The sequence below is a fragment of the Myripristis murdjan genome, chromosome 4 (assembly GCF_902150065.1).
Source record: "Myripristis murdjan chromosome 4, fMyrMur1.1, whole genome shotgun sequence".
Classification (NCBI taxonomy): domain Eukaryota; kingdom Metazoa; phylum Chordata; class Actinopteri; order Holocentriformes; family Holocentridae; genus Myripristis; species Myripristis murdjan.
Window position 1 is genome coordinate 16,735,093 of NC_043983.1, and position 13,354 is coordinate 16,748,446.

General features: G+C 40.7%; 1 protein-coding gene across 1 annotated transcript; it reads left to right on the forward strand.

Moving 5' to 3' along the window:
* Nucleotides 1-1,705: 1,705 nt before the first annotated feature.
* On the forward strand, nt 1,706-8,425 carry LOC115357952 (histamine H3 receptor). Its single transcript, XM_030049714.1, has 3 exons — nt 1,706-2,205; nt 3,127-3,293; nt 7,332-8,425. The coding sequence occupies exons 1-3, from the start codon at nt 1,968-1,970 to the stop codon at nt 8,187-8,189; spliced, it is 1,263 nt and encodes a 420-aa protein (XP_029905574.1). The 5' UTR covers nt 1,706-1,967; the 3' UTR covers nt 8,190-8,425.
* Nucleotides 8,426-13,354: the final 4,929 nt, after the last annotated feature.

The window sequence follows — 13,354 nt, forward strand, 5'->3', positions numbered from 1 at the left end:
TGAGTGAAATGGATGCCTCTTCAAAAATATGTGGTCACATGACCAACTTCTTCTATGGTTTTCTAGATAACAGGGGTGGCACTACTTGCCCCTTGGCACAAATTACCCCACTCTCCCCTATTGCTATGCTACTATTCTGAATTGAAAAAAATTCATCATACTTTTGTATCTGTTTTCTATATGAAAATATATTAATGTGCATTTATTGCAGGTTTCATAGGGCTTTTAAACTTGTGAATTGTCTCAGGGGATTAGAAAAGGTCTCAAATATTGTGCAGATGAGCTCAACTAAAAATAGGCCTAATTTTTCCAGGTACAGCAATAATTTCATACTATGTAACTTAATTTATTAAGCCTGTGATTTTGAATAACTCATTGATACCGCTTCCATTCAGGGGTTTCATATTATCAGGGCAGTGATTATTGTTCAGAGGCTGATAAACGTCGGTCTTCACAAGACCTTTTCCAAAATCTGAACACAAACAAGTTCCCTACAGACACTTTCCATATTCCAACAACAGGGTCCTGAGGTAATTTCTTCCCGTGAAAACAGTACATTTGAATTTCATAAAGGAAGGCCTTGCCTTTCATATGCTGATTAACGGATTAGTGTGTTGTTTGGATAATCAAATGAATTGGGCTCAAGCTGTGACACAGGTATTAGTTTAAGGGGAATCTTGGGAACGCAAAGGAAACAGGCGGATGGTAGGTTTACATTTATTCAGCCTTTGTGAAGCGGCCTTGGCTGAATACAAATGAGGAGATTGACCTCGGATCACTGAATCAATAACTAACAATAGTTTACAATTTGTGTAAATATCTAGCTCGCCGAACCGCGGGAAGCTGCTTCACTAGCATGCAGGCGGTTCAAGTCATGTGAAAGCAGTGATCACCTTGGCCGAAGGTGCCGGACAGCCTGCCTCTCCCCTCCACCTCTGCCTTGGACAAAGAGGCAGAGCGTCAATCTGGATGAAAAGAGCAGATGAAGGCCGGAAATGACTTTGCCAAAATAAAAGCATAGAGAAGTGCTCCACTTCTCCTTGTAGGTGGCTCAACATTGAGTATAGACCCCAGTATCACAGATTAAAATCGATTATAATAATGAAAATCAGACTACATGCTGTGTTTCTGGACTGTGTGTATTTTACTGAGACCAAACAGTTATGATTAGCCTACACATTACTGCGCAGGATATTTTGAAGACAAACTATATTTTCAATATAACCTACTAACCTATTGTTTTCTTGGGGGAAAAAAAAAAGAATTTTACTGTTATTTTTACACGTTCTAAACACTAGGACTTATGACCAAATTAGCGTTTGGTCATAAAGGCGCATTTTCTCAGTTAAAAAAAAATGTTTTGAATGTTATTTCTGGCAGAGTTGATGCAATGCTTTTTTGTCACACTATTCTGAAGTAGGCAGGATATTCCTTTATGGGCCCAGGGATGGAAGAAATCTAGAGATAGGCTACCCTAAAAGTTTCCTCTTGATTGATATTCTAATATTTCGGTTTGTTTGTTTTTTGCAAATGATCCTTACAAAAGCCTCTGCAATGTATATGCTGCGATCAACCAGGCTTTTATTCTGGGAAAAGACAATGATCGGAAGTCGTGTTTGTTTATATTCGCGGGTGTTTCACGGTGGTGACAAAAGCCGCGGTGCGCTCCTCGGTGAGCGCACACCCAGCACGCACCATTGTACCAACCGCGCAAGCTGAGCGGAGCGCGCGCCCAGAGGATACACCTGTTATTACTTCTATTAAAGCCTTGTGTCTTTGCGAGCCACAAAACTTTAAAGAGAAAATGAGAGATCTGTGGGAAGTGTTGTCATGTAATCACTGGTCTCCAGTCATGTTTGACTCTGTGGTCATGTGGAAGGCAGCGGCGGAGTGCGTGACTCGAGTAGTTCGGTGTCTCCACGCGCTGAATCCCAAAGGTCTATAATGGTTTTGACACTTCAGTAACTATGGGCGCGCACGTTCTGGAGGCCAACTCCAGCGGAAACTTGACTCCTGCGGTGCACGAGGCTGGGACCGTCCTCCCGGGCTACCTGCTGGTCATCTTATCGGTCCTCATGGTGACTCTGGTTGTCGTTATTGTGGCTGGAAACGCTCTTGTCATCATGGCTTTTATTGTGGATAAAACCCTGAGAAATCAAAGCAACTACTTCTTCCTCAACCTTGCTATATCTGATTTTCTCGTGGGTGAGTTGGCACCTTTCTCTCTCTGTGCCTGCCTTTTGTTTCGTTCAAATGACCCTTAATCTTATGCTGAGCAGTTTCCTCTGTGTTTAGCTATTTGGCAGTGGTGCTATAACACGGCAAGGAAATCACCACCACAAGACAAAGAAAATGTGAAATTGAAATAAAGACTGTAATGTAGCCTTACTGTTATCTAAAACTGAAATAAGCATCATCTAAATGTTTTAGAAACAATGACTCTACTGATATGATTGAGGCATTTTTTTAACACTAGAATCTCATTTTTAAACTTAACGGGACAAAACTAGAATTATCATCCAAAGCACCACAGTTGCAGACAAATTACAGAGGAGACACTGTGTTAAGGGTCATCAATATAACGATTTTGCTACTGAAAACGATCAAAATGGGGCTTTATGTTACTCACATTGTCATAACAAATTATGATACTCCTATACAATTCCAATAGGGATTTAAAGTATGTCTGTGGTATTCAATTGTGAGTTTAAGGTGACCTTATCATCCTTTATGCAATTGGGTTTTTGTAGGCTATTACATTCATATCTCTCTAAAGTTTATGATAGAATTGCATTTTTTCCCCTTGCAAAATATTCAGCCCCTTTCCTGTTTGTTTGCCTTGACATATTGTGCTCTCTAATAAAGCCACCACTGCTGGGTTATCTTTCTAAAATGCCATTGGGACACAAAACACTGCAGGCGTTGCAGTTAAAATACAGTCGATCCAAAATAAATCCATAATTTTTTCACCTTGAGTTGAGTCCAAATATTCCTTCAGATTGTGTGGAAGTCTTAAGGTGTGTGAGTGCTCATATGTGACCTGTCTGCCGTGATGCACTGAATTATGGCAAATAGGGAGGGAAGGGTGTTGGTTTGGGTTCAGTCATCATGCGGTGTCTGTCCCAGGTGCCTTCTGCATCCCAGTGTACATCCCGTACAACCTGACAGGCCGCTGGATGCTGGGCAGGGGCCTCTGCAAGGTGTGGCTGGTCATGGACTACCTGCTCTGCAGCGCCTCGGTCTTCAACATTGTCCTCATTAGTTATGACCGCTTCCTGTCAGTCACCAGAGCAGTAAGTAGTGGTGGAGATGCTCATTATCTCTCTCTCTCTCTCTCTCTCTTTCTCTCTCTCTCTCTTTCACACACACACACACACACACACACACACACACACACACACTCATACTTGGCATATGTAAAAGCAGCTAGCATTACCCCATCCAATTCTGAAATGTGTTGGTACTCCCTAGGCACTTTGCTTTGTAGTGGAAAATCATTTACATTTAATGCTTTTGGGGGCCTGGTTTAGATCTGTCATTTTGCCCAGTCAGTTTCAGCACAGAGTTCCAACAATATGAGTATTCTCCTGGTAAATATTTTGAAAGTAAACGGTAGCAGTTGCTGTCCACTCTGCTTATCAGTGACAGCATTACAGATGGAGGAGGTAAATATACCCATAATTCATACTGAGGGCTTTCTAATTGGAACAAAAGCAACCTCATCTTTATTGCCTCTTCATTATTGGCTTCGTCAGTGTAGGACCTGATAATACCTTATCTAATTAATTGATTACTTCATGGAACGTTCACACAATGGTCTGCGTTGGTCGTCATCACATTAATTCAGCTTCATTTCTGAGAGTAAAGAACACACATATCCTTGAAAGTCTCTCAGAGAACATTAATTGTCCTGTCTTATTACTAATCAGTTCAATTGATGGTTGATACGCCTGTTTGTGGTCTAACAGCCTGCAACATTTTCAATTCATCAAAATTCTCAGCAGCCAACATGAAAAATCTTCATTTTTTAGTTAAATATATTGTTTGGAATAGGCTTACTAAATGGTACAAGGTAACGGACACATTTGAAGCCAAAGAACGCCTTTCCAATAGTTTTCAGGGGTGGTTTTATCTCAGTAGTTTGCTAGAGTTGTTTTCATGCTGAAGAGATATATTAGCATACTCAGCCACAGCAACATTAGTAAAGCACAGTTGTGTTTCTCAGTGCATTACCCACCTCTGAGAGAGAGATATTCATTGGTTTGTGCTGAAGAGAAAGAAATGAGAACACAAACAAAGTGGACTGAGAGGTGGATGACAAAAGATAGAGTTTAGGCTGAGAGGAAGTGAAATGCATATGGGGCAAGCATGGAGAGAATAAATGATGGGTGATGACTAGGGAGGAAGGGATCAGAAAAAAAAAAACAGATGTCTACTTCACACTCTTGGGTTGCATCAGGGAATATTGCTCTCAGCTTGAAACTCTCCCTCTTTCCCTTGGCTTCACTGACATGCTATCACAAAACGGCCCCACAAGTGGGTTTTCTTCACCATATCACATTTTGCTGCTATATATCAGCACAGTACAAACAGTGTCTCATTATAATGAGCTGCCACTGTGTTTGTCATCCAGTTGAGCTGTGAACGACCATAACTGCTTGAAATTTAAAGCTGCAATATGCAAAATTGTTGAGGGTTGATTTAAGTGAGGACCACAAGTTTACAGCAGACAAAACAGAAGAACACTCCCAACTCAGTCCTCACAGTGGGCAAGAAAAAACTCCCCCCCAAAAGGGGGGTAGCAGGGAAAATGGAAGAAATTTTGAGGACCACAGGGAATGGACATGCCTCCATGGCCAGACAGGTGTCCAACTGAGTGTAGATACCCGACCTGGACCTGTTTAGACCCATCCAGCCAGGTTTGGACAAATATTTAGAAATTATGTTCTGGTTTGGGTCAGGTTTGGTAACACTGGCATCATTTCAGTGAAAAATGATGGACCTACTGTTTGGTAGGGGAAACTTTTTATGTAGTGATGGAGTTTACATGATGACATTGAAGGCAACATGTAGGCTATTTCAGGCAATAAATGTAATTTAGCGATGGAGGACCAGCAGAATCTCAGGCTCAGGTCAGGTTTGGACAGAAAAACAAGAATACCTGTCAGGTTCGCGTCAGGCTTGGTTACTATGCTCTTAGCCTCAGTTCGGGTTCGGACAAAAATATGCAGCCCAATCTGCACTCTAGTGTGCAATATGTGCCAACCCAGTGGGCAAATTACCAAAGCAATACAGTCACATTACAGAAGAAAACATACTAGAAGAAAAAATTAAGACAACAAAAGCAGCAGAGGGGGCTTAAGCGGGGCAGATGGCAAAACCATAGCAGCGCAGGCCGATGATCAGCCACAAAGCTGTGGCAAGCCAGGACAAGGAAGATGAAGAGGACGAGGGGGATGAAGAGGAGGGATGATAAGGACGAGGGGGATGGGGGAGTTTAGGAGGGTGGGGCACATCTGGGAGGAAGACTGCCACACTCACACAAGGCAGTTATGCCCTAGCATTTGAGACACACAGAAGAAAAAATAGAGAAGGAGCGAATATGGCACATAAATGCCTGAATGAAGCAAAGCTTGTGGCTGTGGAAGGCACACAGGGTGCGGCCAGTGGGGGGTTACTGTGTTTGATAGGTATGAAGAGTATCGTCAGTATAATAATGGAAGCTATCGTGAGGGAGCATATAGACAGAGAATAGGAGAGGGCCAAGGACCAACCCATGAGGAACACCATAGTTAAACTCTTGGCACTCAGAGGTCACATTATTGTAGTTATTAAGTTTTCCAGGCGCTTTAACAGTATGGTGTGATCGACCATGTCAAATGCTGCTCTCAGGTCAAGTAGTATATGTACAGAGTTAGTACCAGCATCCATGGCAAGTAAGAGATCATTTGTCACCTTGGTAAGTGTGGTTTCAGTAGATTGAAAACACCTGAAGCCTGACTGAAATGCTTCAAAGAGACTATTGGAGGACATATGGTCATAAAGCTCAACAGCTACAGTTTTTTCAAGTATATTGGAGAAAAACAGGAGATTAGATGGTCAAAGTTTTTTTTTTTTTTTTTTTTTGTTAAGCAGTGGCCTCATCACATCCACTTTAAAGGTATCAGATTTAAGTGACAGAATTGGAAAGTTTGTCTAAGGAGACAGATCAAATTGAGTTAGAGGGTGCATATCTAGATTAATCTCTACAGCAGTGACTGAGGTTGTTTGGGTGATTTGATTTGATAGGCTATTTTGAATATTACCACAATTTTTTTTGCATAAAAAACTCAACTGAAAAAAGAGCCAGACTCATGGTTGGCCCTTGTCGGCCTCATGTAGCGCTGATGTTTTTTTTTTGTTTTGTTTTGTTTTTTTTTCATTTTTGCATTTGTTTGTTGTAATCACAAGTCAACAGTCTTAGTCAACAGTTTGACTTTTGAAATACCTTGGCATATTTGACCAAATTACTCATGCAGTTTAACGAAAATGTTAAACCACAAAAAAAAAAAAAAAAAAAAATTGACATTTTTATTCGGCAGTTATTCAACATGTAACATAACATTATACATCAACTTTAACTGTCAAATTCAATCAATACTAGTATCAATATTTGCTTACTGATTTTGCTCATTCTCCACTGACCTCTTGCTAAAAACACTTTCCACAGTGGCGGTTGCCGCCCTGGGCGAAATTACTGCCTTGCGCCCTTCCGTGACACAGACAACAAGGTTGATTATTGACTGCGCAATGTGGCCATTCGCCGGTAATCGCGACATCAGGCGAGCCTACCTACTGGTTTACATATGCAAGTGCAATACATGAGTATTTGCTTAGACCCCCAATATAAGACGAGGGTGTTTTTTCAGGGCATTTTCAATGGAAAAAAATATCGTCTTATATTCAGATGAATATGGAAATAGAAAACTGCTTTGCAGCGAGGATGATTTTTTTTTTTTTTTTTTTTTTTGTGCTCATGCCGCCCCCCACGTGACATGAAAAAATGCCACCCCTGGCGGCTGCCCGCTTCGCCCGTGCCTAAAACCGCTACTGACTTTCCGTCAGGTGTAGGAGTGAATTCTGTCAGTCAAGTTGAAAATTTTCAACAGATGTAGATCAGTGGACAGAGGAGAAAAATCTACACATTGGGATATCCTGGAGCTCCTCGTATCTGTTCTGTAATTTTACATAGTGCACCTTTAACAAATATCATTTAATGTGTAACATATTTTTTAATTGCCTTTACCACTCATTTATTCACCAGTTACACCTCTGCTGTTCTTTTGACTCAGGTTAAATACAGGGCACAGCGAAACATGACCCGCCGTGCTGTGGCCAAGATGGTGGCTGTGTGGGTGCTGGCCTTCCTCCTTTACGGGCCTGCCATCATCTTCTGGGAGACAATCGTCGGTCAGAGCATTGTACCAGCCAACGAGTGTTTTGCTGAGTTTTATTTTACCTGGTACTTCCTGCTGAGTGCTTCTACCTTTGAGTTCTTCTCCCCGTTCGTATCAGTGGCCTTCTTCAACCTCAGCATCTACCTGAACATCCACCGCAGGAACAAGAACCGGGCAGCCTGCGTGGAGGACGACACCAAGACTCAAAAACACAGTAAGACGCACAAAGACGGCGGCGGCTGGTCTGTATTTTTTGTTAAGACTCGGAAGGTGTCGTCCAGCGAGCCCACTGCTATTTCTGCAGTTATTGAGGATGATGAGGCTCTGTCCCCCTCTTCCATTGAGGACCCCAATAACAGCCAGATCTTCATGCAGAGGAAGAAGCTATCTCCATGCCGTAAAGACTCCAGGCTTTTCCAGCCCTCAGCCTCCTGCGTTGCGCCTGGACGCAGAACACAAGGCTCTCGTCTTTCTCGTGACAAAAAGATTGCCAAATCTCTGGCCATAATTGTCTGTATTTTTGGGATTTGCTGGGCCCCTTACACACTACTGATGATTATCCGTGCCGCCTGCAGTGGTAAATGTGTGGAGAACTATTGGTATGAGATGACCTTCTGGCTTCTGTGGTTAAATTCTGCCATCAACCCTTTCTTGTACCCTCTGTGTCACACAAGCTTTCGAAGGGCTTTTTCGAAGATCCTGTGTCCTAAACGACAATCAGTCCAACCTCAGATAGAGACTCAGTCTTGCTAGGGAGGAAAAATCTTTTTTTTTCTTCTTTTCCAAAATAAGAATTTCTTCAAAGTTCAATCAAAATCAATTTTGAAAGAAACAAAACAAAATCTTGGAAAAAGTACAGGATATGAAGCTGTAGTTGTAACATTATTTTTAACTTTGTAAATCACCGGACTTTTATGCCACATTCAAGCATGGATATTATCATGCTTCCTGACTGTTGAATTCTTTACTTCCTAAAGACTATGAAGTGGCTTTTTACAGTCACATAGAAGGGTATTACCATAACATCGTCTGAGATGTTACAAAAAAAAAAAAAAAAAAAAAAAAACTTAAGCACATCAAGTTGTTTAATTTTGGTATATATTTCATGACTGGATGAAAGGATATTTAAGTGGTACAACAGATGCCAGTTTTTCAGAGCACTGCTGTTGAAAAAAAAAAAAAAAACCTTCAAACTCCAGTTTAGGTCAAATTGACACGAGGGTTTGTGTGGTTTTAAACGGTTGTTATCAAGTTTAATTACTTTTGGGCGCATGAAACCCATCCAGTGCTCATTGGAGAGTTTCCAAAATGTATGGGTGTCAATTTGAAAATCTGACCTTTTGCTTAATTCCTGAAAAAAAAAAAATCGCAAGCTTTTCATCATACAGCAATAGGATTACAAATGTTGAGTGCCTGAAAGCACTTACATGAAAACAAGAGATCCTGCATTTGTTTACTGACCACTGAGTGCACTTTTACCACATTTTTGTTTTTTGTTTTTTTAACAATTTTATCTAAAAAGTGGGGTGGGAGTGAGGGATCATCAATTGTGTCTGAGTGCCAGCACTGAATCAACACTCATTTTAAGAGCAGTTCTTGTGGATGCAGAAAAAAAGAACAGCACTATTACATAAGTGAAGTATTACAATTTTGTACCATAATGTCCATGCCTAGCTACGTTACTGTGGTCTTCAGTGTTCTTTCAGATATTCAGATATTATGTTGGTTTATATTTACCCAACAGCTAGACTCCTTTGTATCTCTAGGTTATGAATGTGTGTTCAGTAAAAGTGGCATAAGTCCCAAAGAGAGAATAAAAAGGAGATAGTCTACAATACAACAGTTGATATGACGACTTTTAATACATCAACTTTCACAGATTTTACAAGGTCTAAAGGTTTGTAAGTGTTTGCAGGCCCTCAGGTTGGTGTCATTTGGTTCAGAGGTGAGTGGGCGGAGTGGAAACTCACAGGAATGTGAATGGCACTACATGGCACGACATACGCTGTGTGTATCGTATACAAGACCACACCTTGCAAATTACTTATGATCTCAGGAAAACTCCCATCAGATATAAATACTAAGCCGAGAAATTTCAAAACTTTCAAAAGTCGACAGAGCTTTCAGATGAATTTAGAAAAGGTAATCAGATGTGTAGAGTATTTATGAAAAAAAGAAAACTCAAAGAAAACTCATTACTGCATTGAAAACAAGGAATTCTTGTTTGCAAGAATGTTGTCATGCTGTTATTATCTTATCTGATAACAAGATAAATGACAGACATAGCAGAACTTCAGGGCATTGACCTTAGTTTCATATTTTATTACCGCAAAATGTCCAAAAAAAAAAAAAAAAAGCATCCTTAGGGATTGAAGAACACCCGGAAATAACAGTAGTATGCGGCCTGTGGGAACTCTGTGGGATTTGTTACTTGTGTGAAAAAACAGACCCTCAGAGATCCTTGGGGACACACAGTGCAACCAAATGATCATGTTGACAGGAAAGTCATTCTAACTAGCTGGCGATTTCTGTCCTTCCTCAAGGACAGAAGCCAAGCAAAGGATCAGCATGTCTCCAAGGTTAAGCTTTCTAATCAGTGATCCTGCTGCACTGGAGACGTAAAGCGTCCAGTGTGTATGAATTGTTTAGATGTTAAAGTTCAAGTTGTGCCATTTTTAAGCCCGTTAAGGGAGAGAAGCAAGATCGGGAAATGGTCTTCTCTCTCTCTCTCTCTCTCAGTAAAGCTTTGGTAGAGCTTATCCTATTCATCATATTTTCCATCTCCTCTGACTGTGGATACAGCGTGTCACATTAAGTGGCCTCTGTTTTGGGAGAGTTAAGTATTTTCTTTATTAAAAGCCTCCAGATATAACATCACTGTTGACAGAAAATCCCATCACTTCCCATTGTGCTGGTCTGCAATCCAAACATTACAGGTAATTATTGTACATTTTGTGTATATTGCTCTCTAGTTGCCACCATGGTACAACCTGTTATGTTAAAACCTCAAAGCTGTCCCATTTGACATGAGGGCATGAAGATGAACAGATCTTTCCATGGTGTTGTTTACCCAATTGGCAGCTGACAGTTGTTTTAATGCAGTAGTTCAGTATGGATACATATTTTGTGACACAAATGGAGACATTTGAGACCAGATTTTCACACGCGCCTCTCAGATCCAGTCAGAATGGAAATAGACCTCGGCGTGAAGGAGTATGAGTGTCTTTTTTTGAAAAACGGGTGACAAAGTCAATTTGGAGGCATTTCTGAAAAGGTCAGTGGTGGATGAGATGAATAGACTGGGAGTTTTGGTGACCCGCACTGAGACACAGGTGGACTTGCAAATTGAAAACAAATTGCTCAGCACAAGTATTGACATTGTTTATGCGCGCTGCGGGAGATCTACGAACCAGTGTTCACAGCCTTTCGAAAAAGAAAATTGCAAGTGGTGCACATCCTACTGCAGTACTGGCTTATGTTTGGACTGCTCTGGGAATTACAAATGTAATTGCTACCGAACAAAATGTCTTCTTGTGAACACAAAACACAGATGATGTTCCTTGAGGCTGGGAAGGGATTCTTGAATAGAGGATTATGTCAGAGATGCTGTAGATGAAGCACATGTGACAAAATGTCTGTACCCTCAGAAACTTAGTGGTTTATATATAAAAAATACAAACAAAGCAGTATGGTGAATGTTACAAACCCTAACACATGGCTTCATGAGACCATCGTATGCAAAACCCACAGGGTCACAGACCTCCCCGTCATGAAGACAATCTGAAACAGGCCACCAGAAGCTAACTAAAAGTTTTTGACAATCCCACATGCCCTAAATTTTCTCTGCACCAGTTAAACTCTTTGTGCACTCATTTCTGTTGCCGTTCAATTATGTAAGTGAAAGTAAAAGCAACAAAAGTAAAGTCGTTTTTTTTTTACCATTCATTTTAGTGCGTCTTTGTATTGTGAAGATTTATTTTATGCCTCCCTGCAAACCAAATTTTCTGTTCAGTGCAACAAAGTTCAGGGACTTTTAAGTGAAAGTAGTGTTTGGTCTCACTCAGCTTTTCTGCTCTGATTATAGAGTCGTGTTTTATTGTTCTGGGTACATTTTACTGGCAGACAGACTTTGTCCTCTAAGGGCAGATTTTTTCCCGCCAGGGGGTTTCTAGTGTTAATTCATCTGTCTACTGCTAGTCATTAGTGAACTGATGTCAGGGTGAGTGGCATGTAGTGAAAGGCTGCAGGCAGGAAAGATCGTATTTGCCTCATTATGTGACACTAGTAAACAAATTTTTGGAAACATCCGTTACAGATCATGAACCTCAGTTATGTTTTGTCGTATTCTGACTGCAGCCAAAAACAACAAAAACAGATCATGTCCCATAAAGTGTGATCACGTGAAAATAAATAATAGAATTGCAGTAGTAATATCTCTGTGCCAGAGGAAAATGCTTGTTATGAGCTTGACATTCAGACAGTTATATGTAACCAAACCTCGTAAATCAATCATTATTTCAAAATGATATCTGTCCTGATGCCGACCCGCACAGATTAAAACATTTCACGAATACCGAAAAAGTTTGGCTTGAATAAATTATTGATGCATAAAGGCTTTGAGTGTGAATCAGCCTTTTTACATAGTAAAATAATTTGGACACGAAACCGAGTTAATTGATCAGCATCGCTTCATTGTTGTTCCAGCTTTGTGTTGGAGATCTGCTGAGCGGCAGAGGTGAGAGGTGTGAAAAGCAGAGAATCATGCAAAACAAACTGATGAAAGGTCAAACTACTAGACTTCGGATGGGTTTCATTAATTTAGTTCAACATGTTTTTCATTGCTTTGAGTATTTTTTCATTACCTTTATTTATCCACAGAATGTCAGCACCATCCTGCTCCACATTCACACCAGAGAGCTGCCAGTACAAACACAGTTACCGATGTCGGGCAGAGCAGCTGGGCATTGAGTTGAGTGCCTTGCTCAAGGGCACACTGGTGGAAGCGGTTTCAACCTGCAGGCTGCCTTTGGAACAGCATATACACAGTATGACTGTGTCCAGCTCTGGCTAAAACTAGTTAAAGGACAAAGTCACTGACTTTTACATATCATTAAGCCTAATCCCTATTTCCTGGAGCATTATAGCCTCCAGTGACTTCATTACTACATCTAATACTAAAAAATTAGAGTTCTTCCAGTTTTGTAATCTGTGTAATAGAAACCAACATCTTCTTTTTGTCTGGGATTTTGCACTTAATTTGCAATTCCTCTGAACCTCATTTGGTAGCAGCAGGAAGACAGTTTAAAGGAGATATGGTTGAATAGGTAATTTTAATTTGAGAGCTCAGGGAAACTGTTCCTCACAGGTTTAGGTAACGCTCTTTGGTTTCTAGGTCTGAGAAAAGCTCCAGTTCCTAAAATTTCAATTGAGGTATCCTCGGCCATGGACACATGAATAATAAAATCATTATCAATCACAATGCCAGGCAGCCAATTTGCCTAAACAAAGCCTCCACAGTGCTACTGCTCTTTCTTTTACTTTGCCCATCAGTAGCCAAGGTTAACACTGCTTTAAAAACAGATGTAACAGGTTACATCACTGTTGTGGCGTTTTTTAACCCATGCAAGGAGGGAGATTTGAGGATGCAGCTGATGAATGGGATTGATGCAGGGTATGCCTTCTGCCCCCTCCCGGTATGCTTGTTACCTATAAGACTGCTTATGGAAAACTGTGTTTGGGTACATCCTTGTATGTCAGTATCACATTTAAGCTTTGGTATTTTAATTTAAGTAGTGTTTTGGTGTGTGTCACGTGAATTTCGAGAACAGGTGAGGTATTAGATGGTCCCTATCCAGCCTCTTCTTTAAACTATTTTACATACATCAGACACTAACAGCAATGCAACTCATTATGAATTA

Bases quoted from the DNA above. Each gene is read 5' to 3' on its own strand.
- LOC115357952 (XM_030049714.1), top strand. From the start codon at position 1,968: ATGGGCGCGCACGTTCTGGAGGCCAACTCCAGCGGAAACTTGACTCCT. The intron at 2,206-3,126 runs GTGAGTTGGCAC...TGTCTGTCCCAG, and splicing joins TATATCTGATTTTCTCGTGG to GTGCCTTCTGCATCCCAGTG. The intron at 3,294-7,331 runs GTAAGTAGTGGT...CTTTTGACTCAG, and splicing joins TCCTGTCAGTCACCAGAGCA to GTTAAATACAGGGCACAGCG.